At 44.7% G+C, this 23,996-nt stretch overlaps 1 protein-coding gene across 1 annotated transcript in view; it reads right to left on the bottom strand.

Annotated features, from left to right (window-relative positions):
• Positions 1-3,473: 3,473 nt before the first annotated feature.
• LOC142302327 (histone-lysine N-methyltransferase NSD2-like) overlaps positions 3,474-23,996 on the bottom strand; it is a 40,482-nt gene continuing 19,959 nt past the window's right edge. Inside the window, exons 4-6 of the mRNA XM_075343389.1 lie at positions 17,337-17,478; positions 5,250-5,356; positions 3,474-3,557 (exon numbers count right to left, since the gene is read on the bottom strand). Coding sequence (XP_075199504.1) covers positions 3,474-3,557; positions 5,250-5,356; positions 17,337-17,478 — 333 coding nt within the window. The remainder of the gene's footprint in view (positions 3,558-5,249; positions 5,357-17,336; positions 17,479-23,996) is intronic.

The raw sequence follows: 23,996 nt of genomic DNA, 5'->3' as shown, positions 1-23,996 counted from the left end.
TGAGGATGGAGTGAAGCTCAACTCCCAGACCTACTGCCAGTTTCTGGAAGACAACTTCTTCAAGCAGTGGTACAGGAAGAAGTCGGTATCTTTCAAGAAAAACATGATTTTCATGCAGGACAATCCTCCATCACATGCATACAAGTACTACACAGCGTGACTGGCAGTAAAGGTCTAAAGGCCCTGTGACACACAGAGATAAATCTGCGGCAGATCTGTGGTTGTAGTGAAATTGTGGACAATCAGTGCCAGGTTTGTGGCTGTGTACATATGGAACAAAATGTCCATGATTTCACTGCAACCACAGATCTGCCAAAGATTTATCTTTGTGTGTGATGGGGCCTTAAAAGATGAAAAAATAATGACATGGCCCCCTTGTTCACCTGATCTGAACCCCATAGAGAACCTATGGTCCCTCATAAAATGTGAGATCTACAGGGAGGGAAAACAGTACACCTCTCGGAACAGTGTCTGAGAGGCTGTGGTGGCTGCTGCACGCAATGTTGATTGTAAACAGATAAAGCAACTGACAGAATCTATGGATGGTAGGCTGTTGAGTGTCATCATAAAGAAAGGTGGCTATATTGGTCCCTAATTTTTTGGGGTTTTGTTTTTGCATGTCAGAAATGTTTATTTCTAAATTTTGTGCAGTTATATTGGTTTACCTGGTGAAAATAAACAAGTTAGATGGCAATATATTTGGTTTTCATTAAGTTGCCTAATAATTCTGCACAGTAATAGTTACCTCCCAAACAGATATCCTCCTAAGATAGCCAAATCTAAAAAAAAAAACACTTCAACTTCCAAAAATATTACGCTTTGGTATTTATGAGTCTTTTGGGTTGATTGAGAACATAGTTGTTGATCAATAATAAAAAAATCCTCTAAAATACAACTTGCCTAATAATTCTGCACACGGTGTATACCGACGCCAGCAACGTGGGTCTAGGAGCCATGTTGTCACAAGTACAGAGGGGTAAGGAACGTGTAATTGCCAATGCCAGCAGGAAGCTCCATCCTACAGAAAGAAATCCAGCTAATTACAGCTCATTTAAGTTGGAATTTATTGCCTTGGTCTGGGCAGTGATAGAAAGATTCAAATATTACCTAACAGCTGCCAAATTCACAGTGTTCACGGATAACAATCCCCTGACACATATGGACACTGCAAAGCTGGGCGCCTTGAACAACGCTGGGTAGCTCGACTAGCAAACTATGACTTTACAATCAAGTAAAGAGCATGGCAAGAATGGCAACGCAGACGCCTTGTCCAGAATGCCACAACTGCCAGATGATGGGAGAAATGAAGAGGAGCTGGAAGAAATTGAGCTGCCTGCCTTTCATCACCTGAAACCATCACAATGTCAGCAAACTCACCGCAGAGAAGCAGAAGGAGTCTTGAATCCCTTACCACACCATCAATGGAAGGAGACTCAGGACAGTGATCCAGCTGTTGTCATGGTCAAGGAACTGATAACCCAACCAAATGCTCATCTGGAGGCAGATGCACCCCAAGAAGCACAACAATTGTGGAAAGAGAGAGGTCAACTGTTTCGCCATCAGGAAAAGCTGTGTAGGCGTTTCATCAACCCAAAAACCCAGGAATTGGTGTACCAGATAGTGCCGAAGAGAGATGTCCCAATGGTGTTGGACGCATACCATAACAGGACTGGACACTTCAGATGGAAGAAACTTGAAGTACTCCTACGTGACAGGTTTTATTGGGTTGGAATGAGGAGAACCATCGAAGATTGGTGTACAAATTGTGGACCCTGCAGCTTGAGGAGAAGAGACCGTGGTAGCCAGAAAGCACCTTTGCCGCCCATCATTACCAAACAGCCCATGGAGCTGGTGGCTTTAGATCATGACAAATTGACACCAAACAGAAGTGGTTACACTTTTGCTCTAACCATTGTAGCCCATTATTCCAGGTTCCTTGTTGTGGTACCAGTGAAAGACCTGACTGTACAAACAGCTGCAAAAACATTCCAAACCTACTTTCGCAGACCTCATGGCTACCCTGAACAGGTATTATCAAAAGAAAAACTAGAGAAAAACAGGTTTTTTGCCGCGCTTGAAGACCACAGACATTGATGTCAAACAGATGATTCTTTTTATTTCATTCCTACGCGTTTCGGAGACCCCAACTGTCTCCTTCTTCAGGGAAAAGAACTTTACAGAAGCCAAGGAAGAGTCCTTTTATGAAGCAATGAAAAGGGGAGGGAAGACAAAGGAAGGAAATCCCTGCCTATGACGTCAGCTCACCATGTGCTACAGAGCGATGACTCATAGCCACATGGAATAGAACCGCGTCATAGTCACATTGAATAATCACATATATTACATATAAATTTAAATGATCATCCATCATAAACAGCATCATAGACAAGAGACTGTTAAGAAATACCAAAAAAAAATAAATTGAAAATAATGAAAATAATGGAAATATTCATATTCATATAGATCTATGCATATATATACACATAAAAATGCAAATGTGGGGACACATGGAAACTAAGACATATATAAGTGTACACCCAAAGAAACCATAAAAATTTGCAGGCTGCCTTACACCCATTACTATAACTGAAAGGACAGTGTCTTGATAGTGACTAATGGTCAGTTGCAATCAAGATCATTAGCACCCGGGCGTAAAAAAACATATGCTAGAATATGCACTGTATATGGTCACAGCGTGTATATATGCAGACTAAGTTATTGGTGTAACCATTTGTTGATCTTATTATTCTTATTATTATTAATTTTGATCGTTAGATTTTAATAAAACAATAAAACATGTGAAAAATGCATTTACAAATAAGAAGTGATAAAGTGTACATTTCAGACACTACTGAACGAATCTAAAGAAGAAAAACCAAAAGATAGTATTGTGCGCATGCGTGAAGATAGAGAAGATTCTCTTACCAGACGAGGTGAAGTGAGTTCAAGCCGTGGGAAAAAATACAAGGCGCAGGCGCGCTGCACATGGAAAGTAGCAGGATCCTCACAGTGAGGTCAAATAAGTTCAGAAGCGTGGGAATCACCTGTAGCGCGCGTGCGCGCACACAGTACCGCAGCAACTGAAGAAAAAAAAAAAAAAAGGGGGGATTGCACGTAATCGTGCCATGAATAAGGTGTATATTATAATAATCGCAAATTAAGTGGAACGGGACCCTGCCCGACCGTGCTGAAAGCAGAAAAAAGAGTGCATTTAAACTCAAGACAAAAAGAACATTCCAAGTAACGAAAAAGAGGATGATCAGGCAAAGAATTCATCTTTGCACCGCAAAACAAGGGAAAAAACAAGGTTGTGGGACGGTAACAAGGGGGGCGGGTGGGGGAAAGTATAAAATTTGAAACGCGCGGTGATGCCTATAAAAACCCAATAATGGAATACAGGGAAAAAACATGGAGATGTAACCAAACCATATATTTTCAATATAATTTCCAGTATATGGAACTATAAAATATCATTATGAACCATCAACATGAAGTATTTTTAACATTGATGTCTGCATTTGTGAACTAAGTTTATCCTCAGTAGTAGTCGGCTGGTTCTGGGTGTGAATTGGAGAAAAAAAAAATAAAATTGTCGTCATTTATATTTTTGATAGCAAACATAAATGACAACATAATTGATGGGATTCAGACTGTTTAACACTATGACACAGATTACCACGTTCTCAACATGTGATTCGCATGTACAGGAAATGTCAGGTCCTGTTTCATACAGTTTGCTGCTCTGATCACTTCAGTGTAACTCCATACACAAAGTTCACAGCTGCGTTCTTTAATTTCATTTTAGAAACAAATTAACTAAATTCAGGTCCAAAAATGAAAACAATTCCACAAATGAAGCAGAAAGGTCTCATTAACAGATATGGGGTCAGACCAAGTTCATTTTTATTTCTGCTCTGAAAACTGCTAAATAAGTGCACAATGCTGAACTTTTACGGTTTGAAATTGATACATAACAGACGGACAACATGATTAGTCATTGGGGCCCTCTGCTACGGATACATACTGGACATGAATTCAGTTGTAGAGGGGAGTGCTGGGGCAGAGGGGAAATCTTCGAAAAAGCAAACCTCCAGCACCAGAAAGCGGGCACTATAAAAATGTAAGACTATTTGGGCATATTAGAAGTACACTATATAGGTGTTCTGGTCAGCAGCAGTAGGCTTGTCATGATTATGGATGTGCTCCCCTGAAACATGTCGGCCTACTGCTTCTGAACATCACCTTTTAATCTGACGAAACAAAGATTTAGATTTTAAGGGAGCCTCCTCTCTGGTGATTAATGTTACGCATGTATTCTGGGAAACAATTAAGGGGTTGTCCCATGTAAAACAACAAGTCTGTAGTCACTATGTCTGTAGACCTGTAAATCCTCAAATCGCACGCACTGGCCAGAACCAAACTAGATGGACGCGCCTCGCTCACCACACTTCCACTGAATGCGCCCATCTAGGCGAATTCTGGCCTGCAGTTTACATATCACATACTTTCAGCCATGTGACTGCTGTTCTTGGCTCTGACACAGGAACATCCTCACAGCACAGTACACATTGCATGCGATGTGAGGATTCACTTGTCATTTTAGACCTGACAACCACCATAAAACAATGCACATGGATGAACCGAGGCTTAGATGTCGTTGTCACTGCTTGTGGCAGCATCAAAGTGTTTAGAGAAAGGAGAGGACCACTTTTGTTCCTTCAACAAATTTTTTGGGGTTTTGTTTTTGCATTTCAGAAATGTTCATTTCTAAATTTTGTGCAGTTATATTGGTTTACCTGGTGAAAATAAACAAGTGAGATGGGAATATATTTGGTTTTTATTAAGTTGCCTAATAATTCTGCACAGTAATAGTTACCTGCACAAACAGATATCATCCTAAGATAGCCAAATCTAAAAAAAAAAAAAACCTCACTCCAACTTCCAAAAATATTAAGCTTTGATATTTGAGTCTTTTGGGTTGAATGAGAACATAGTTTTTGATCAATAATAAAAAAAAGCCTCTATAAACACAACTTGCCTAATTCTGTAAACAGTGTATATAGCACCTATGACTAAACTTCAACCAAATGAAACCCCCCCCACCACAAGAAAAAACAAAACCAACACAATGTAAAAGATTAAAAAGAAAGTTGAAACAACCTCTGTAACTTAAACACAAATGTCTGGACGGATCCCAGCTATAGAAAAAAAGTGCGTAATAGATTAGGTTTTCATTTTACGTTACATACCTTAGGCCTAACGCCAAGGAAACCACTGCAATTCGGAGCACCACATTTACACACAGTCTTCCCATTTCCAAGACATTCCAGGTTGTAATTGAAAGTTAGTTCAGTTCCTGTAAATGTTAAATGGTCAGAGCACACATAATGATACACAGTACATCAAATTCACCCCAAGCCTGCTCTAACCTTCCTGACCAGGCCAAATGTTACTATTCTGACCAGCATCAGTTTATGATGCAATAACTATGGAACGGTTCAACATATCCCAGAGATTCTTTGAATGTTTTAACATGACACGTACTTCATGTAATGGTAAATTTTAGTTGATACAATTAGATTTATGAAAATATGGAAAATGTAACTTTTTTTTGCAATTTTCACATTTTATGCCCTTAAACCAGATTGTTATAATCAGATACAAAACAAACATTTACCATGTATCTGCTTTACATCACCACTATTTTTTTTAAACATTTTTTTTGTTGGGAAGTTAGAAGGGTTAAAAGTATCAGCAATTTCTCATTTTGCTAACAGCCGAATAATCACTTCTACAGCACTGTGAATTGGCGTAAAAAAATAAAGTCAATTCTTCAACTGCTGTTGATTTGTTCATTCTGACTTCTGAAGATCGCAGTATGGTGGGGCTCACATTTATCCTGCACTCTACATTGAATGCTTACACCGGGGACTACGTGTAAATTCACTGCAATGAGGCAGAGGGAGTCACTTTGCACTCCCATATAGCCTGTTTTCTGGCAGTGTCTATTTTTTTAGATGTGCACAAAAGTCTAGTCATCAACAGTTTTGTGGACCTTTGAAAAGCTGGACACTGCAGAACAGAGGCCAAATTGATCCCGAGTACCACTAATGAATGCCTCATCATAGTGAATGGGTCCGTCGCGGTATCACCTGAATCAAGTATTTTGGAGATGTAGATGGAAACCCCCATGTAAATGCTCAGCATAAAGCACAGGATAAATGTAAACTGATCCAAAATGATCTGTACCAAAGTTTCCACCAAATAGTAATCAACTTAACCCACAAAAACACAAGTCACCACTCAGGTCCATCATCTGTTAAGGGAAATATAGGGTGCTTAAATGTTACTGGTAGCACAAAAACCCTGGAAAAGCAATTTGGCTACCCCCAAAAAATGAAAATCAGCAAAATCTGCGCTCCCAAACTCAAATGCTCCCTCTCACATCCCATAATGTGCCTAAACCACAATTAACATCCACATGTTTGGCATTATTGTAGGGAGGAGAGCCTGCTTAATTTACAGATGCAGGTTTCCAGAAGCACGAGCTGGGTACTATGTACGGTCACTACACTGTACTGGTCACGACAAGGGCTTATTTGCAGTTTTAAATTCAGTAACATTCATTACATTTGACTCCATGGGTGTTTTCCAGGGATTAAATCAGCACTACACCCATAGATCAACTCCCAGAGGGATGCACTTTATAAAATTTAGTTACTTGGCGAGGCTTACGCTGTTCTGGCACTTAAGGGCTCTTCAAATTGAGTACACAAATTAAACTATTGTAGGAAAATCTATACTCCAAATTGCACAACAAATTGTACAGTGCATTTTTTGGGGCTAAGGCTATGTTCACACTGCGTTTTTACCTGCAAAAATTTCTTGAGAATTTTCTTAACTTTGATATTACTATCTATATGTGTTTAAATTTTTTAACGCATGATTTCAAGATTTGTTAACTACAAAACCTAATAATCATTTGAACGAGAAAATGGTTGTACCTTTCTGCAGACATTTCCCAGCAAAACCTATGGCAACAAAAAATTAACTGTGTGCACAACTGCGTTTTTTTCTTAAGAAAATTCTTTCAGTAGATTTTCTTAAGAAAAAGAATGAGCATGTCACTTCTTTTCTGCAGCCAACTGCATTATTCACTCCACTGACTGTAATGTAATCATGAAATCAAGCAGGGAATAATGCAGGTAGCAAATTCTGTGCATTTCATTGCGTTTTCCTGCGTTATTCCCAAGTTATTTCAAGTTTTTCGGGACATAATGTTCATCACTGCCTACGGTTTGCAGGGAAGTGATGTCATTATGAAGGGAAGAGGAAGCTAAAGAAAGAGTAAACACACACAGATCACACTCAATCCCTGGAAGCCACACGGAAGCACTTCCATGTGACCTCCGTCGGGTGCCCGTGCAGTCTGTGCCCCGTTCCCTGCCAGCCCCGCGGCTGCCCGCACTGCAGTATCAGCAGCTTCTCACACAGCAGTGCGGGCAGGCGCGGGGATGACGAGCGCTGCTGTCAGGTTAGATGAGATCATTTTTTTTAAATCAGATACTTTTTTATTAAAACACAATACATATAACAGAATAACAAATCGGCATCCAAATTAAGTTTATCACATCTATTACCCCTTTAACTCCCCCTCCAGCCCCCTCCCCCACCCCGGCAGCAACACTTCTCCCCGATACTACATCCCATTTAGTACACACTTAGAATACCCTCCAATTGTAGTATAGCAACCATCCCGTTGTGCAGGAGGAACAACTAGTAACACAAATAAAACAAAACACACACATCAGAGGTCTCCAACGGCTATCCCGGTCCCAGACCAGTTTACTGGTCCATCACTCGTCCTATTCGCATTGCAGCCAAGGAGACCATAGCTTCTCAAACATTTTAACATTCCCCCTTCTTTCATACACTCCCTGTTCCAGCTGAAGAATACATTTCACCCTTTTACTGTACTCTCCCCTGGTCGGGGGGTCTTTTTTAATCCAGGACCTGGCGATTAGCTTTCTTGCCGTATACAACAGCCTAGCAATGGCAATTTTCATAGTATTTTCCACCCCAAGCTCCTCAACATATCTCAATAGGCATAACAATGATTCCCTGGGACACACCCATATGTTCTTCCTATCTTGTGGATAACCTTAGTCCAAAAGGAGACCAGTCTCGGACAAGACCACATCATATGAAAAATACCTGCGTCAGATCCCTGACACCTTGGATACTCCGAATTCCTTTTCAATCCCATTTTAAACATCAGTAAGGGAGACCTATATACCCGGTGAATCACGTATAGGCGAGATAGTCTGGCCGGTTCGCTCATAGAGAGTTTAGGTACATACTCCAGGATACTCTCCCACACCTCCTCCGTTATCGGCCCAACTTCCTCCTCCCATTTAGATTTAGTTTTAATTGGGTAGTCTAAAAGAAAGGTATGTAATATATCTTTATACGTGCCAGAAATGATCCCTTTAGTGCTTCCTCCCCCCTTACACACATACTCCAGTACCAGGTCAGTCTGTATGTCCACACTTTGTTTAGCCGCTTGGGCTGCAATCGCATGTTTTAATTGACTGTAGTGAAGCCAGCCGGACGCCGGTAACTGAAACTCACTCTAACTGTGGGAACGATTTCAGAATTCCTCCGTCCAATATCTGATGCATGTATATTACACCCTTGAGTCTCCATTCCTCAATATTCCCCATTTTCTGAATCTCCGGGAGATTACTGTTATCCCAGATAGGTGTAAACTTAGTTAACCGGGTCACCCCTCTCACCCTTTTCAGCCTATCCCAGGTCTTGTTTATAAGTGCCATTGTAGGAGACGTTCCACCCAAGATCCCCACCGCACCATCCTCTAGTCCCATTACCAATGTACTTCTACCCACTATGTATTCCAGCACTTCTTTAATGCCCCCATCTTTCTCTCGATCAGACCAGCCCCTGAAGTTTTGACATTGCGCCGCCATATAATACAATTCCGGATTTGGGATTGCTAGACCCCCCTAATCTTTCGGCCTTTGTAAAGTCTCTAATCGCACCCTAGGCTGCTTTTTACCCCACACCAGGTCCCTAAACAGCGAGTTTATCCCTTTAAATCTTTTCTTTGAAATACAAACAGGGGCATTGCGCAGTATGTATAGGAGTTTAGGCATTACTACTACCATCTTTAGTAAATTAACCCTTCCAACAACTGACAAATGTAGCTTGTTCCAGGCATCCACTTTGGCTCTCAATTTTTTAAGAAGCGGCCATAAGTTCACCTGTATGTATTTTTCTACTGGCAGAGATATCTGGATACCTAGATATTTAAATTCGTCCACACTCTTCAATTTGTCAGCCCCAGTATCATCATTTGTCCAGGTTACTTCCCCATCCACTTTAAAGAGGCTCGATTTAGACCAATTAATGGTCAGTCCCGAAACTTCTCCAAATTTCTCTATTATCTGCATGGCATGATCCAATGAGGCTGACGGATCCCCCAAGAAAAGTAATAAATCGTCAGCATAAAGAGCTATTTTCTCCTCTAAGTTTCCATACCTAAATCCATGGATCCCCTTCGATTTCCTAATGGCCGCCGCGAGAGGCTCTATTGCAATAGCAAATAGGAGCGGCGATAGTGGGCAGCCCTGTCTCGTTCCCCGGTGCAACTCAAACGCTGAGGAGGTCATACTGTTAACTCTAACTTTAGCATTAGGCCTATTATACAACAGCTGCACCCACTTTACAAACCGTGGGCCAAAACCCATATGTTGCAACACTTTCCATAGATACCCCCACTCAACACTATCGACTGATTTCTGGGCATCTAGCGAAGCGATCACCCTCCGGCCAGGGTTGTCAGGCGGCAACTGTAGATTAAGATATAATCTCCTGATATTAGCAGCTGTCGACCTATTGGCCATGAACCCTGATTGGTCCATATGTATTAGGTTAGATATAACTCCAGTCAGCCGGTTTGACAACACCTCAGCCAGAAGCTTCACGTCCGCTGTTAATAACGAGATTGGTCTATATGAGTCTGGAAGCCTCGGATTTTTATCCTCCTTAGGAATTACTACTATTATTGCTTCTCTCATAGATTTAGGCAATACACCTTCCCCCTCCGCCACCTCAAAGACTTTCAATAGTTTGGGTAATAGGATTTCTTCTGTTTATAAATTTCAACTGGTAGCCCGTCTGCTCCCGGTGCCTTGTCATTGCTCATGCCATGCAGAGCGCCCTCCAGTTCATCAATAGTAATAGGTGACTCCAGTTTATCTCTATCCGCCACAGACAACACCAGAAGCTCACCTCGCTCAAGAAATGAGTCCACCTCTTCCACCCTCATCTCTCCGCTAGAAGAATATAGCGTGCGATAGAAATCTTTAAAGACCCCAAGGATGTCCTCAACCTCAGTGACCTGTGTCCCCTTCACCGTGTCCATACCATGCACAAATGAACTACTCCTTTGAGCTGCAGCTATGACCGATAATAGATGACACACTTTTTCTCCCTCCTCATAAAAATGCAATTTTTGGAATGCCTGCTTCCTTACCGCCTTCTCCAAAAGCATCTTATTAACCTGTTCATGCGCCTGCCTAAGATTTTGCTTCGCATCCGTAGTATTACTCCGAATTGCTTCCAGCTCTGCCTTATCTAAGGCCTCCAGGCTATCTTTCTCATCCTGCCTTGTCTGTGTTTTATGTTTACAGATATCCCTGAACAGGAGCTCCCTGAGGTATGCCTTCATCGCATCCCATACCACCAGGGGACCAGTGCTACCCTCGTTGTGGATAAAGAATTCCCCGAGATCCCGTTCTATATTCCCCATATTAATATGACAGATCCATGCTGGAGGAAGCTTCCACTCTCCCCTCCTTCCCCCTGTCAGGGTCCCCCGTCGTATGGACACTAGAATCGGGCTATGATCTGAAATCACCCTTGTCAGATATTGCACGTCGCCTATCATTGCATCCATCAGATCACTAGCTAGAGCCATGTCAATGCGGGACAGAGTGTTATGTGAAGCCGAATAACAAGAGAAGCAGGATACCCTCCCATTCCTCACTCGCCAGGCATCCACCATTCCAAGTTCCCCAATAAGAGTGCCAAACGAAGTCATCCAACTATCCTGGATACCTGGAGGTCTACTACTCCTATCCCAGTACAGATCTATCACATTATTGAAGTCCCCCACCAGTAAAAAAGGGATTACTCCCCCCTTCTCAGAGAACTCCCTTATCTCCCTTAGTTTGGTGCACATATATGGAGGTGGTATATATATTGCAGCTATACACATGAGTCTGCCAAATATTTTACACTTGATGGCCACACACTGTCCCTCTTTATCCACATACACTTCTATCTCTTCATATTGCACAGAGTTATGGATCAGCAGTGTTACACCCCTTGCATAGTTGGAAAAGGTGAAATGATAGGAGATGGGTGCAGAAGGCCTATTTAAAACATGTGTTGTCTCCTTTGTTAGATGCGTTTCTAGTAGACATCTTACTGACGGGTTCTGGTCTTGAACATATTTAATTATTGCCGCTCTCTGATAACCCTCTAATATTCCAACTCAACACCTTAATTCTATCCCCCGTTATCCCACCCAGTAAAACCATCAAACCTTGTAGTATCTCCCCATGCTGCCTCTACCCTACCCCTTTCCCTCCTCCCCCCCTGCTCCCCTCCCCTCCTGCTCCCCACCACTTCCTGTTTTTGAATACTCCCATGAAGCATCAGGTTTTCCAAACCTGATCCATAATCCCTACTAAATTCCCCCCCACCTCCCTCGCCTTCTCCTCTTAGACACATTTTGAAACTCGTCCCTTTTCCAACAATCCTCCACTCCCACCCTTTATATGTATAATCACATTCCACTCAACCAATTTAACAGTAAAATGGTGAACAGTAATTAAACTGGAATCTCAAATTGTAAACACCACCACCGCGCCTAATTAGGCAGTCCCCATGTCATGCGAAGCTCACATCAAACCCTTCGCATTCCCCCTGCATACTACCTCAATCCCAAAGGGAAGGAGAAAAAAAAACAAAAAACAAGAAGGGTCCCCTGTAAGCTCCCAAGGATGTCGTAGAGCCTCAGCCGGCCTTCTCCAACACACTGCAGATTCAGTCAGCTCATTCCTTCAAACGGATCTGCTTTTCGTTTGCGTCCAACCACTGCATGGCTTCCTCCGGAGTTGTATAAAAGTGCACCCGCTCCAACGCCGTCACTCTTAGCTTTGCTGGGAACATCATTGAGTATTGCACCCCAATCTCTCGCAGGCGCCTCTTTACTCCAGTAAAAGTCATATGTAGCTTTTGGACAGAAATGGAGTAGTCCGGGTATATGGAAATTCTCTGGCCGTCAATCATAAGATCCTCCATGTCTCTTGCCTTTCGCAGTATAGTGTCCCTGTCACTGTAGTTGAGGAGCTTGGCTAGCATAGTGCGAGGGCCCTTGCCTGCTGGTTGTGGCTGCATCGGGACTCTGTGTGCACGTTCCACGGCATAGAGCTTGGATAAGACATTAGCCCCAATTTTTTCCCTAAGCCAGTTTTCTACATATTCAGTGGGGTTTCTTCCTTCCGCTTTCTCAGGGATGCCGACAATCCTGATGTTATTCCTTCCAGAGCCATTCTCTAAATCATCGTTTTTTGTCATGATTTCAGCTATCTGCTGCGCAAATGTTTTTTCAAACTTTTGTAGTTTTGTAATATGATCCTCTGTTTACCCCACTCTTTCTTCCACAGCTCCTGTTCTCAGGTCTGCTTTTTTGAGGTTTTTCTTAATGCCAGCAACCTCTGCCTGTAATCCCTTAATTTGCTTTGTCAGGGTAGTCAGAGCTTCTTTACAAAAAGACACCACTGCAAAAACGTCCTTTAAAGTGGGGTTTCTGTAGCCTCTTCTGCACTAAGTGCTTTCTCCATCTCTCCTGTATTATCTTGCTGCTCTTCACCATACCCCATCTCATCAGAGCTGGCATTATCTTCCCCATCCTCTCCTTTCTCACCTCTGTTATCTATATGCTGAAGTGATTTCTCTGGAGTCCAGGCAAACTTCTCAAGCCTTGCTAGACCTGCATTCTTTGTTGACAGGCTGCATTAGCTTTCTCAGCGTCCTCCCTTATCATGGCACCATCTTGAGAGCTGGGGACTTTCCCGCCTCCATTATCTTTTTGCCTGCGACGGACCATGGCACCGCTCTGCATCCACCAGACTCACCCCAGACAAGTCCTCACCACCTTATCTTCCTGACAGCTGGCTGAGGCAGTGATAACAGCGGTGTTCAGGTATTTATCATGGGTGTTTGCAGGAGAGCTCCACAGACACGTCTCCTCACATTGCCGTCCAGGCCACGCCCCCTTAGATGAGATCATTACCTGCTGTGACGATCTCCTGCTCTCCTGACGTCAGCGTTGTCACTGCTTTCCATTGCCCGCCGCGTTCTCACATCACGTCTCGCGGGCGCCCCGAGACTGTCATTAGCGGTGACGTCACGGGCTCCCGTGTATTGCTGAGAACGCAGCGGGTAATGGAAGTCAAGTGCAGTGCCATGTTTCTCTCTCCACAGACTTGAATGGGTGCGAGAGAAACAAGGATCGCATTGCACCAGCAGCATGCTACGACTGTTTTCTATGTCCGATTAAAGCTGAGAAAATAATCGCTCATGGGTGCTGGCACATAGAGTAATATTGGTCCGAGTGGAATGCAATGTTTAATCACATTCCACTCGCTCCGATTTTCCGATTGCCGTGTGTCTTAGGCCTTAACTGAATCACATATTTCTGAGATTTACATGAAAACTCAGATGCAAGTGCTCAGCATAGAGCACAGGATAAATGTGAGCCACACCTTAGGCTGCTTTCACACTACGTTTTTTTAACATGCGTCATGAACGTTTTTTTAAAGCAAAAACGGATCCAGTGCAAATGCGTTTTCATTTCAATGCATTTTTAATGGACTCACGTCAACATGCGTTCACATGCGTTATAGTGAGGATCCAGCGACTTGCAGTTTTTTAACTTTTTTCAAAAACGCTACTTGTAGCGTTTTTGAGCTGCATCCAAATATAGTTTTTCACTGGATCCTGACTATACTGCACGCAAACGCATGTGAACGCTAGCATGCTGATAGACAGGATCCTGCTTACTCTACTGAGCATGCCCAGAAACCAGCCTGGCATGATCAGTCTCTCTCACCCCCTCCCTCTCACTCCCTCCCTCTCACCCCCTCCCGAGAGTGGCAGACGCTCGTAACCAAGGTAAATATCGGGTAACCAAGCAAAGCGCTTAGTTACCCGATGTTTACCTTGGTTACCATCGTCCGCAGCTGTCAGATGCCGGCTCCCAATCTATCACGTTCAGTTCCCCTCACTACTGATCACATGACTTCAATGCCGGCTCATAAACTTCAAGTGACAGGATCCTGCAAAATAACACATGCGTTTAAATGCTTTTTTCTTTGTAAAAACAGGATCCACTTTTACAGAAAAAAAACATCCATGATGCATGTTAAAAAAACGTAGTGTGAAAGCAGCCTTACTTCGAACTTTGGGAGGCAGAATAAAGAAATCAGCAGCAAGTCAAGAATTTATTGTATTTACAGCACTCAACATAATGTTTTAGTGATTTGACAGCTTTATGAGATTACAGCGATACCAGATTTATATATATTTTTGGCTACAATGAGTTGAAGTTTTTATTAGTACCATTTTTTTTTTTTTATCACTTTATATTACAATTTTTGGGAGGCAGAATTAACAAAAAACTTTTTGGGGCTCTTTCTGATGCCGTTCACCATAGTGTAAAATTGATAGTAAGACTGCTTTAGTCTTCGGGTAAGTATGATTAGAATGATACCACACGCATTTAACCCCTTCACGACCTTGGACGGATCTATCCGTCATGGATCGTGTCCCGTTAAGCCCCGCTCCCTGCCGCGGGCAGGTGGCGGTCGGCACACATATCAGCTGTTTTCAACAGCTGACATGTGTGCTTGCTAGCCGCAGGTGGAATCGCTTCCACCCGCGGCCATTAACCCCTTAAATCTTGCTGCCAAAGTCTGGCAGCAAGATCTAAATGCGCGCGGCCATGTTTTTTACTTACCGCCGCCCCCACGGGTGGTTGCCATCGTAGCACAGGGTCATGTGATGACGCCTGCAGCTACGAAGTTTCACTTTCGTTTTTCCTCGGCCGAGAGCAGAGGGAAAAAGAAAGTGACTATTTCTGCTGTTTACAGCTGTATAGCTGTGATCAGCAGATAGATAATAGCGATCGGATTGCTGATCGCTATAGCCCCCTAGGGAGACTAGTAAAATAAAAAAAAAGTAAAAAAAAAAGTTTTAAAAAATAAAAAAAAACAAAAAAACTTAAAAGTTCAAATCACCCCCCTTTCACCCCATTGAAAATTACAGGGTTAAAAAATAAATAAATATACACATATTTGGTATCGCCGCGTTCAGAAATGCCCGATCTATCAAAATATAAAATCAATTAATCTGATTGCTAAAAGGCGTAGTGGCAAAAAAATTCCAAACGCCAAAATTACGTTTTTTGGTCGCCGCATGTTTTACGCAAAATGCAATAACAGGCAATCAAAACGTAGCATCTGCGCAAAAATGATACCATTAAAAATGTCAGCTCGAGATGCAAAAAATAAGCTGTCACTGAGCCATAATTCCCAAAAAATGAGAACACTACGTGTTTCGGAAAATGGCGCAAAACGTACGCCACTTTTATTGGACAAACTTGTGAATTTTTTTTAACCCCTTAGATACAAGTAAACCTATACATGTTTGGTGTCTACAAACTCGCACCAACCTGAGGCATCACATAGATACGGTACATCAGTTTTACCATAAAGTGAACACGGTGAATAAAACATCCCAAAAACTATTGTGCCATCACACTTTTTTTGCAGTTTTTCCACACTTGGAATTTTTTTGCTGTTTTCCAGTACACTATATGGTAAAACCTATGGTTTCATTTAAAAGTACAACTCGTCCCACAAAAAACAAGCCCTCATATGGCAAGATTGACGGAAAAATAAAAAGGTTACAACTCTCGAAAGAAAAGGAGCAAAAAACAAAAAACGGAAAGTGCCCGGGGGCTGAAGGGGTTAATAAATAATATAAATATATATATATATAATTTTTTTTTTTAGGTTTTGCAGCTTTTATGCAATTAAACAGATGATAGAGATTATATATTTCTTATATAAATATTTTTGCATAACTATTTTCTGAGTTTTAGCTTTTTATTTTTCAGTTTTCAGAGATACCATTGTTATTTACATTTAACTTTTTCTGGGTTGTAAATGAAATAGTTTTTTTGCAACTTTGTTTTTGTAAATCGGGTCAATCTGGTCATGGTGATATCGAATATGTGGGCTTTTTAGTTTTATACAAAGACACGTATTTATTGGTATAATATTTTACTATTTACATTTTTTATATATATATTTAGTTCCTCTTTGGGTCTAACTTTTACAACTCTCATCACTGGTGTTCATGCATTGGAAATGCATTACACCTGTCAGTGCTACATTGACAAAACGCCTTTTCGACCATGCTCCTTGCATGGTACAAAGGGTCACCGTAGCTGACAAACTCGGAGGTCAATGTTTGAACTCCAGTTGCCATGGTCAGTCCATGATTTAAATCACAGGAATGCTGATTGGGTGGGACAGGAAGCCCCCTCCCACTTCTAAATGCTGAAATCGCTGTTGATTGTGGCATTTACAGGAGTTAAACAGCAGGGGGCAGCAAGGGCACGCCTCTGATTGGGACAGCCAGAGCTCAATTATAACAGCTGAGCCCCCGGCAGCAATCGTTCGTGGCACAGCTTGTGGGACTGGATTATCGCCATGATGTAACTATATTTGTCAGAACCCCTTCTTGATGATGATGTATAGTTATGTCAAATATACTTTAGAGGTTAAAGGCAATTGGTCACGTGATTCAGGCTGCCCACACCATGCATGGCGGCACTTTAGTAGCTGTGAAGGCTTTACTCTGAAACCTGCTACAGTCTGATGAGACACAGTCCCTCGTCAGCCATTCAAAGTAGGTTTTATCTGAAATGCGGGAGCAAAAATCACATGACAGGTCCCTTTAAACCTAAGATTTGCAAACTGATGAGATGCCTTTACCAACCATGTTTGTTACTGGATCTCTTATTAACAGTACCTGACATTTCAAAGTCACTATAGGCACACATTCTACACAAACCTTTATAACTGGTCTCAAAATATCTATAACTGGCATTTTGTCAGTTAAATTGAACACAAAAAAGGAATAGAAGCAATAGGCAAGTTATAACTTTTTTTCCTCACCAGCTTTGATATCACACAGGGCAAAAAGACCCACTCGGGTGTCACCGTTCACAGTCCATTTCTGAGTTTCGCAGTTTGGCTGGCAGCAGTGGTTCATAAAGCGTGCAAAATTTCCCTTTGGCCCAGCATCAGTCACACGATCCTATGAAGAAGATTGACAAAGTTATGAGCTCAAGGACCAGGAAACTAGCTTAGAAAAAACAAAGATTGCACCTCAAGCTGTTTAACATTCTGTCAGAACCTGGCCCTTTCACATTGTGTCCCTTTATATTACGGTGTAAAAAAGGCAGTGATTCACTCCATAATCGTGGTATTGGGCTCTCACTGTAGGAGTTCAATCGCCTATTCACAAAGGTATTGCAGAGTGAATTTGAGCGCCGTCAGTGTATGCAGAAGCTCAACTCCTTAAATGCTACAGTCAATTGCAACTGCTGAATCTAAAGAGTGCGACAGAAGGAGATGGCTCCCTCTGTCACTCCACTAGTTCCTCAGAGAGCCGACTGTTGCTATGGCAACCAAAAATCTACCACTAGCTTCCAATCAATCATATCAAAGCTTACCATGTTAAAAAGGGATAGAATAAATTCAGAACAAAATATTACACAAGGACACAGGGTGAATCTTCATTTTGTGTTTTTCCTTCAAACTATCAAAGATGCCAAATCTTGATTTTTTTGCAGAATCAGTTGTAATTTTAAATGACACCACTTATTTAAAGAAGCCCTCTCATGAAGTTTTATTCTAAAGGGAATCGGTTAGCAGGTTTTTGCTATGTAAGTTGAAGAACACATGCTGCAAGGGTTAAAACATAGAATTCAAGGATGCCTTTCTTGTCAAGGTCAAATCTGTTTATTTGCAATGTTTGTTTAAGAAGCAGGACTTGTCATTGCTTAGACTACTCTGACATCTCACTGTCAATGTACAAGCTCTAGAGAGCCTGGTGTGAGCTGACAGGACTCAGCTCTAAAAGTGCAATTCCACAATGTCTTTTGGGGCTTTATTTACTATGTTCAATACATGGTAAAAGTGACTTTGCAATACGATTCCTTAGGTCAGTATGTGTATGAAGACACCAAACATATGGGGGCCTTTTTTTGGGGGGGGGGGGTAGATATGTTAGCCTTTATTGCAATATGTTGTAGCAACCAAAAAAATCTGAATACATTTTATATTTTGAAATATAGGACATTTCTGAGCACAATACAAACTGTGTATTTTTAATTGTTTTATTTTTAATGAGGCAAAAGAGGGTGAATTAAACTTGTTTTTTTAACTGTATTTTGACTCTTTCAGGGACTTGATGCTGCGATTGTCCGATCTCTTGTGCTGTGCAGAGCAGTGGATCGGCATTGCTCTGTATAGCAGAAATCATGATCTATGAATGCCGGCTCGCAGTTGTGGCGCCCCAGGACCTGGTCGCCACAACAGCATTGCCCTCCCAAAGGGTTAATGCTGAGCCTGGAGGTAATTGGGAGATCTATTGGCCAGTAAGTTAACACCCAACACAGTTCTCCCTCCGGCCAGCAGGGGGAGCTCTGAACCTGGAACTTCAGGGAGCATTCCTTAAGTCTGGCTGGAGGGAGGAAGTAGTGGTTAGTCTGTAGACAGGAGTGAAGGAGGACAGACGCAGAGTAGTGCTGCCTTGTAGAACTGGGGCCTAGAGCTGGGATAGCTTGGCCCAGTGAAGCAAGAGGTGCAGAGAGGCACAGCAGAGACTCGGACATCGGAGTCTGTAGTTGCCAGGGCATAAAATCCATCCCTGGTAGCTGAATCCGGAGGGCAGGAGAGCTGCAAGCCCCTGGCCCAGAAGTAATCTGAAGGTACAGCTGCATTCCAAGGGCCCGGTGTGGACTCCAGCAGAGAAGCACCAGAGAGGGCCTGCGCAGTCTACCACACAGAAAAAGGGACGAACAACAAGTCCCAGCAGCAAGAGGGCAATTGCGAACCCAAAGTGCAGTGTCCTAAAACAGCAAAGAAAGATTAAGGAGTAGGCCTCATACTCAACTGGCCAAAGATCACCCCAGGCACTTCCAGGCCGGCCGGACCATCTTTACCATCTGTGACGGTCTCCCTGGACTAAGTTTCTGCCGAGTAAAAGAGGAGAAGGTAAAGAGACTACTGTTTGTGCCTGTTTCTTTCATTGCTTGTCGGCCCTGCACCATGTTAGTCACACAACACCATAGACTTCCACAAGCACCAACTGTGCCCCGGGCATTGCTCCACCTGTGGGGAGCAGTATCACCATTGCTGCCACTTCATCACCCCGGAGGCCTTACACAGCAGCGGCGGCTTAATAGCCGCATACCACAGGTGGCGTCACGAATACAAACTTAAAGTCATCAGCCACATATTCTACTGACACCCACCAGGGCCACGGAGCCGGGCCCAGCCACCACTGACTACCACCGGACTAGTCCGGCCCGGCACCGGGTGTCCCATAGCCCTGGGGTGGGCGAGTCAACTTTTGGCGTCACGAACAGGATTTCGTGCCCGGTCACACCGGGTACTGTGCGCCTGCAGGAATTGTGCTTAAAAGACTGTGTACTGTCTGCAAACTGCCGCCGCCATTAGCCTCGCCGAGCGCAGGAAGAAGGGGGGCGTGCCTGACAAACAGCGCGAAGGGAGCACGCCATCAGAGCAGAGCGCTGTTAACCCCGCGCGACCCGGAAGGAAATTTGAAAAGTGAACGGAGCCTGGTAAGGTTCACTAAGGGGGAGGAAGATGTCCGACTCAGAGGGAGAGCAGGTGGCTGCCATAGCCCGAGACGCCGCAGCACCAGTCGAAGCAATCCCTGTCGCCGTCGCCCCAGCCCCCGCTGCAGCGCCGGTAATGCCGATCACAATGCCGTACATCCCGGGAGCAGAATGGTTACCGCAGTACTCCGGGGAGTCCCATACCTTGAGCGACTTCAGAGAAAGTCTGCACAGCTTGTTCCGGGTGTATCCTCTGACTGAGAGCCAGAAGGTGGGCATATTAATGGGACAGCTAGCCGGCGCAGCCCAGCGTGAAGTGAAGTCCTGGCCTGATACAGATAAAGGGACAGTAACCCAGATATTGGCCAAGCTAAAGAGTACTTTTGACACCCGCACCGCAGCAGAAATAAAGATGAGATTCTTTGGGTGCAAACAACAGGCCACAGACAGCATAAGGGACTATGCCTTAAACTTGCAGGAGGCCCTGAAAGCAGTTAAACAGGTGGACCCAGAGAGTGTACGTGAAGAACACAAACTCCTAACTGAGCAGTTCATAGAAGGGCTCCTGTCAGATGCCCACAGGACCCAGCTGCGTATCATGGTCCTGCAGAACCCTGCTCTGGACTTTGCAAAGTTTAAGGACCAGGCCATCCGGGTACTGAGAGAATCTACACCGAATGACCCAGTATCCCTCCGGCCTCTTGCTATCACGTACCCCGGGGTGGTGCCTGCAACACGAGCCGCTGCAGGGGCTGAGGCGCAGTCCCTGGATAAGGATCCGACTGCAGAGCTCAGACAGCAGGTCCAGGAGCTGACCAAGACTGTAGCTGCCCTTGCCAAGACCGTGCAGTCTCTACAAGTGACCCCATCGCCTGCAAGACTCGAGTTGGCCTCCAGCCCAGATGACGTCCCCTGGATGCGACAGAGGAGGATTCCGCCGACCCGAGGCAGAGACACAGACCGGTATGATTCAACGGGACAACCGATCTGCCGCCGCTGCAGCCAGGCGGGCCACATTGCACGACGCTGTCCTTTAAATGGGCCGAGCCTGGGGCCAGGAGCCAACCCCCAGGTGTGAGGAAGCCCGGCTCAACCCCCAGTCGCAGCAAGTGTGTGGGAGGACGCCCGGTCCTTCCTATTGTGCTGGACGGGATCCCTTTGAATGCCCTCCTGGATACGGGGTCCCAGGTAACAACCATCCCCTACAAACTGTACAAAAGATATTGGGCTGATTCAGACATGGACCATGGCCCAGATGATGATTTAACAATTGTGGCCAGTAATGGTCAGCCCTTACCCCAAATTGGGTACAAAGAAGTAACCATTAAAGTGGGGCGGGTAAAATTGCCATGTCAGGGGATGATAATTGTAGATATAGCTCGCAAAGAATCTGAACCACTGCTAACCATTGGTACAAATGTGATAGAAAATTGTATTGCCGAAGTGATAATTTTGTTGCAACAGGCGTCTGAAACTGCCAGCTCCGGGCAGCAGCGTGCCCTACAGAGGGAGATCAGAGCCCTGATGAGGAGGCAGCAGGTAGAGCTGGCCGGAGGAGAAATTGGCAGTGTGAGGGTAAGTGACCCCCTCCCCATTGCAATACCCCCAAGAAGTGAAATGTTGATATGGTGTCGGGCAGCAATAGGCCTCAAGGGTCAGGATTACCAGGCCTTGGTAGAACCGGTGTATTCAGACAGTAGGCCGGGAGTCCTGATAGCCAGAGGGGTGGCAGACGTCCGCAAGGGGAGAGTGCCCGTCCGTGTCCTGAATTGTGGGGAGGAGGAGGCCAAATTGCCCCGGTATGCCACTGTAGCAAAACTGTACACTGTCAGCAACAATACCATTAAAGCAGTGGAACCCTTGATCCCGTCCGACCAGGCGGAAGACAATGGCTCCAAGGGGCAGCTGGAAGACTGGTGCCAAAACTTACATGTGGGCACCGACTCCACCCCCTCACACCAAAAGCATGGGGTTTACCGGGTGGTACAGGAGTACGAGCGGGTCTTCAGCAAACACCCCCTAGATTTTGGGCAGGTGAAAGGGGTTAAACATCAAATCCCCACAGGTGATCATCATACCAATAAAGAGAGATACCGCCCTGTACCCCCCGCACAGTACCAGCGTGCCAAAGAAATGTTACGGGAAATGAAGGAGGCTGGGGTTATCAGAGATAGTTGTAGCCCCTGGGCAGCTCCCCTAGTGCTCGTAAAGAAAAAAGATGGTACAATGAGAATGTGCGTAGATTACAGGCAAATTAACCGCATTACACATAAAGATGCTTATCCACTGCCCAGAATAGAGGAGTCACTAACAGCCTTAAAGTCAGCTAACTATTTCTCCACCTTGGATCTCACCAGTGGGTATTGGCAGGTTCCCGTGGCAGAGGCGGACAAGGAGAAGACTGCATTCACGACACCAATGGGCCTCTGTGAGTTTAACTGTATGCCATTCGGGCTCTGCAACGCGCCAGGGACATTCCAAAGGCTGATGGAGTGCTGCTTGGGCCACCACAACTTTGAAACCGTGCTGTTGTACCTGGATGACGTTATAGTCTACTCCAAGACTTATGAAGACCACCTGAGGCACTTAGCAGAGGTGTTTGAGTCCTTGTCGAAATATGGCCTGAAGATAAAGCCGTCCAAATGTCACCTCTTGAAGCCAAAGGTACATTACCTGGGTCATGTGGTCAGCGCAGAAGGTGTGGCACCTGATCCAGAGAAAGTCACCGTAATCAAGGACTGGCCAAGACCCACCACGGTAAAGGAGGTGCGGCAGTTCCTTGGGCTGGTGGGCTACTACCGAAGGTTCATTGATGGTTTCACCAAGATAGCAGCGCCCCTTCAAGATCTCCTGGTGGGCCAGCCAAAGCAGGCTAAGAAGCAGAGCCCTCCATTTGAATGGAGCAGCCAACTAGAAACATCCTTTGTCCGGCTGAAAGGGGCTCTCACGGGAGAAGAGATTCTGGCCTACCCTGACTACAGCCAGCCGTTTGTACTGTATACAGACGCCAGCAACGTGGGACTGGGAGCAGTTCTGTCCCAGGTGCAGGGAGGTAGAGAGAGGGTGATAGCGTACGCCAGTAGGAAGCTACGGCCCACAGAAAGGAATCCAGAAAACTACAGTTCCTTCAAGCTGGAGTTCCTCGCTATTGTTTGGGCAGTGACTGAACGCTTCAAGCACTATCTGGCATCGGCTAAGTTCACCATCTTCACGGACAACAATCCGTTGACACACCTGGCAACAGCCAAGTTAGGTGCGTTGGAACAGCGATGGATGGCCCGGCTGTCTAACTTTGACTTTACCATCAAGTATCGGGCTGGCAAGAAGAATAGCAATGCTGATGCGCTGTCCAGAATGCCGCACTTACCCGAGTCTGGAGAAGACCTGGATGAACTTGAAGAAATAGAGTTACCGGCTTTCCATCACCAAGGTGTGTCCCAGTGTGAGCATGCTGTAGGAGTGAAGCGCTCGAGCCAGCACGAAGTCTCGGTCAACCCATTACTCCATGTCAGGGCCAGGTGGACGGGCAGACCCAGGAGGTGGATCCACTGGGCCGAACTCCTAGATGGTGGTAAGGGGTCCGGTAGCTGGAGCACTATAGGCAGCAGAACAGTCCGTGCACAGGAGTATAACGGAGAAGTCCCTGGGACTACGGAGTCACTGGTGGTAGTCCGGGTGACGCAGCTCAGGTTCGGAAGCCGAGAAGATGTCAGGCGGGGTCCGGAACCTTTGGAGCGAGATGACAGGTCACCGCAGGGATCCGAGATGGTACGGACTGTCAGGATGGCAGATGGACTGCGTTCGGGGTTCGGGATTCGGTCTGGACCGGATGGCGAGGCAGGCACGGCTCTACAAGAGAGATAGGTGAGTATATACACATATACACCAGGAGACCTGACTCCTAGCTTAAGAAACACGAAGATCAGGCCCCGCCCCCTTGGACATAAACCCCCTTTATACCCTGTAC

This window comes from Anomaloglossus baeobatrachus, chromosome 4, assembly GCF_048569485.1.
Source record: "Anomaloglossus baeobatrachus isolate aAnoBae1 chromosome 4, aAnoBae1.hap1, whole genome shotgun sequence".
Lineage (NCBI taxonomy): Eukaryota > Metazoa > Chordata > Amphibia > Anura > Aromobatidae > Anomaloglossus > Anomaloglossus baeobatrachus.
Note: the sequence above shows the minus strand (reverse complement) of the source record. Positions and strands in the feature narration are given on the sequence as shown.